Below are 2500 nucleotides of genomic sequence, written 5' to 3' on the forward strand. Positions count from 1 at the left end.
GGAGACCGGGAGCTGTTGAAACACCACGTTAGGGGAGAACCGGGGACTGTTGAAACACCACGTTAGGGGAGACCGGAGCTGTTGAAACACCACGTTAGGGAGACCGGAGCGTTGAAACACCACGTTAGGGGAGACCGGGAGCTGTTGAAACACCACATATGGGGAGACCGGGAGCTGTTGAAACACCACGTTAGGGGAGACCGGGAGCTGTTGAAACACCATGTTAGGGGAGACCGGGGACTGTTGAAACACCACGTTAGGGGAGACCGGAGCTGTTGAAACACCATGTTAGGGGAGACCGGGAGCTGTTGAAACACCACGTTAGGGGAGACCGGGAGCTGTTGAAACACCACGTTAGGGGAGACCGGGGACTGTTGAAACACCACGTTAGGGGAGACCGGGAGCTGTTGAAACACCACGTTAGGGGAGACCGGGAGCTGTTGAAAACACACGTTAGGGGAGACCGGGAGCTGTGAAACACCACATATGGGGAGACCGGGAGCTGTTGAAACACCACGTTAGGGGAGACCGGGAGCTGTTGAAACACCATGTTAGGGGAGACCGGGAGCTGTTGAAACACCACGTTAGGGGAGACCGGGAGCTGTTGAAACACCACGTTAGGGGAGACCGGGAGCTGTTGAAACACCACACGATTTCATTGCAACGCTGTTGGCGAACAAGAAAAGGATGAACATTTTCAGTAATGACCCTGCTGTGTTACAACATATATTTTGGCAAGGGGTGAATTTGGAGTTTTGAATAAAAGAAAAGAAAGTTCCGAATGTGCGTTCCGTTAGTGGTTAACGTACCGTTGCATTCGTTCGGTACACAGCGCGCACTGAACCGAAGGTCCTGTACTGAAACGTCACATCCCTAATATATGGTAGACAAGGATATAGTAAAAACACATACCATTGCATAGATCCATGATGGTACATAGTAGTATACTGTGCCTCCAGACGAGATAATACCTTTATATAATAATGACAGAATTACAGTGACAACTGATCTACCTTTAATTCATTTGTTGTATGTTTGGTGTGTGTTTTAATTATCTCCCATACCTCTGTGACGTATGTATCCAATATTCCTATCTGGATTGTTCTTTGGGTTTATTTATTATTACATTTATTTTTCTATTTTATTAAATAGTGTGGCCCCTTTTCCCTGTTAGACACCCCTACAATATACAATAAGATAAGATAAGATACGATATTCCTTTATTGATGCCCTTGGGGGAATTTGGTTGTCATAGCAGCATGGGGAGGGGGGAGGGGAGATACAGTATGGGCAGGGTAATAATAGAAATACATAAATATAGCAATACAATTAGATCTGAATATAAAAACGAGAAGAATAAATACTGTAAACAATATGATTAACTCTGAATATAGAAATATGAGAAACAAACTGTAAACAAAGGGTGCATATGAGGGTCTTTGCCCTATCGGTTATAAATATACTATGAGACACCTGTTGGTTTGTGTGTCCGCATATTGTCCTGTGCTCTCTGTCTTCATCTTGCTTTGGAAAGCAGAAATATGGTCTCATATGAGCCGATGTGAAGAGAACCTGCCTGATAAGTGGTCAGTTCTAGACAGCCAAGCTTAGTTCAAGCGTAGTTATTTTTAAAGGATGTTTTTGTTATGTCCCGTGTTCAGGTACAACGTTTATTCAATGCACCTAATTCGCATTCTATCTTTTGCGACATTTCAAACTTTGGATAAAAATTGGCTTGGCAATTGGATGGAAACATATATAGCGAGAGAGAGAGAGAGAGAGAGAGAGGAGAGAGAGAGAGAGAGAGAGAGAGAGAGAGGAGAGAGAGAGAGAGAGAGGAGAGAGTGAGAGAGTGAGAGAGAGAGAGAGAAGAGAGAGAGAGCATGTGTGTGTCTGTGCTCTTGGTTACCAGCGGTCTCTCAACCAGGGATGGGCATCAAAACCAGTTCCCCAAACAATTGAAGTACATTTGGCCTAGTATTAAAAGAAGCATTGAGCTGCCAGGACGTGTTGTGGGACCTGGCCGGGCTGCTGCTGCTGTGGCTCGGCTGACCGCAGGAACAGGTTTGGGAAAAGTTTGGTGGAGCTTCATGAAAAAAAGATAATAATACAGGACAAGCAGAATCGGAAACCCTAGACTCCACCCAGCCAGGCCGGGGAAGGAGCTGGAGGAGGGATGGATGAGGGCTGGAGGAGGGCTGGAGGAGGGCTGGAGGAGGGGTGGAGGAGGGATGGAGGAGGGCTGGAGGAGGGCTGGATGAGGGCTGGATGAGGGCTGGATGAGGGCTGGAGGAGGGGGTGGAGGAGGGATGGAGGAGGGCTGGAGGAGGGCTGATGAGGGCTGGATGAGGGCTGGATGAGGGGTGGAGGAGGGCTAAAGGAGGGTTGGATGAGGGCTAAAGGAGGGTTGGATGAGGCTAAAGGAGGGTTGGATGAGGGCTAAAGGAGGGTTGGATGAGGGCTAAAGGAGGGTTGGATGAGGGCTAGATGAGGGCTAGGA

General features: G+C 47.8%; 1 protein-coding gene across 1 annotated transcript in view; it reads right to left on the reverse strand.

The window, feature by feature from the left end:
* The window catches only part of stau2 (staufen double-stranded RNA binding protein 2), a 411601-nt gene that overhangs the window by 164941 nt on the left and 244160 nt on the right, over positions 1–2500 (reverse strand). The window contains exon 11 of the mRNA XM_084325794.1: positions 2140–2374. Coding sequence (XP_084181920.1) covers positions 2140–2374 — 235 coding nt within the window. The remainder of the gene's footprint in view (positions 1–2139; positions 2375–2500) is intronic.

Source organism: Notolepis coatsorum (genome assembly GCF_963971535.1).
Source record: "Notolepis coatsorum genome assembly, chromosome: 12".
NCBI lineage: Eukaryota > Metazoa > Chordata > Actinopteri > Aulopiformes > Paralepididae > Notolepis > Notolepis coatsorum.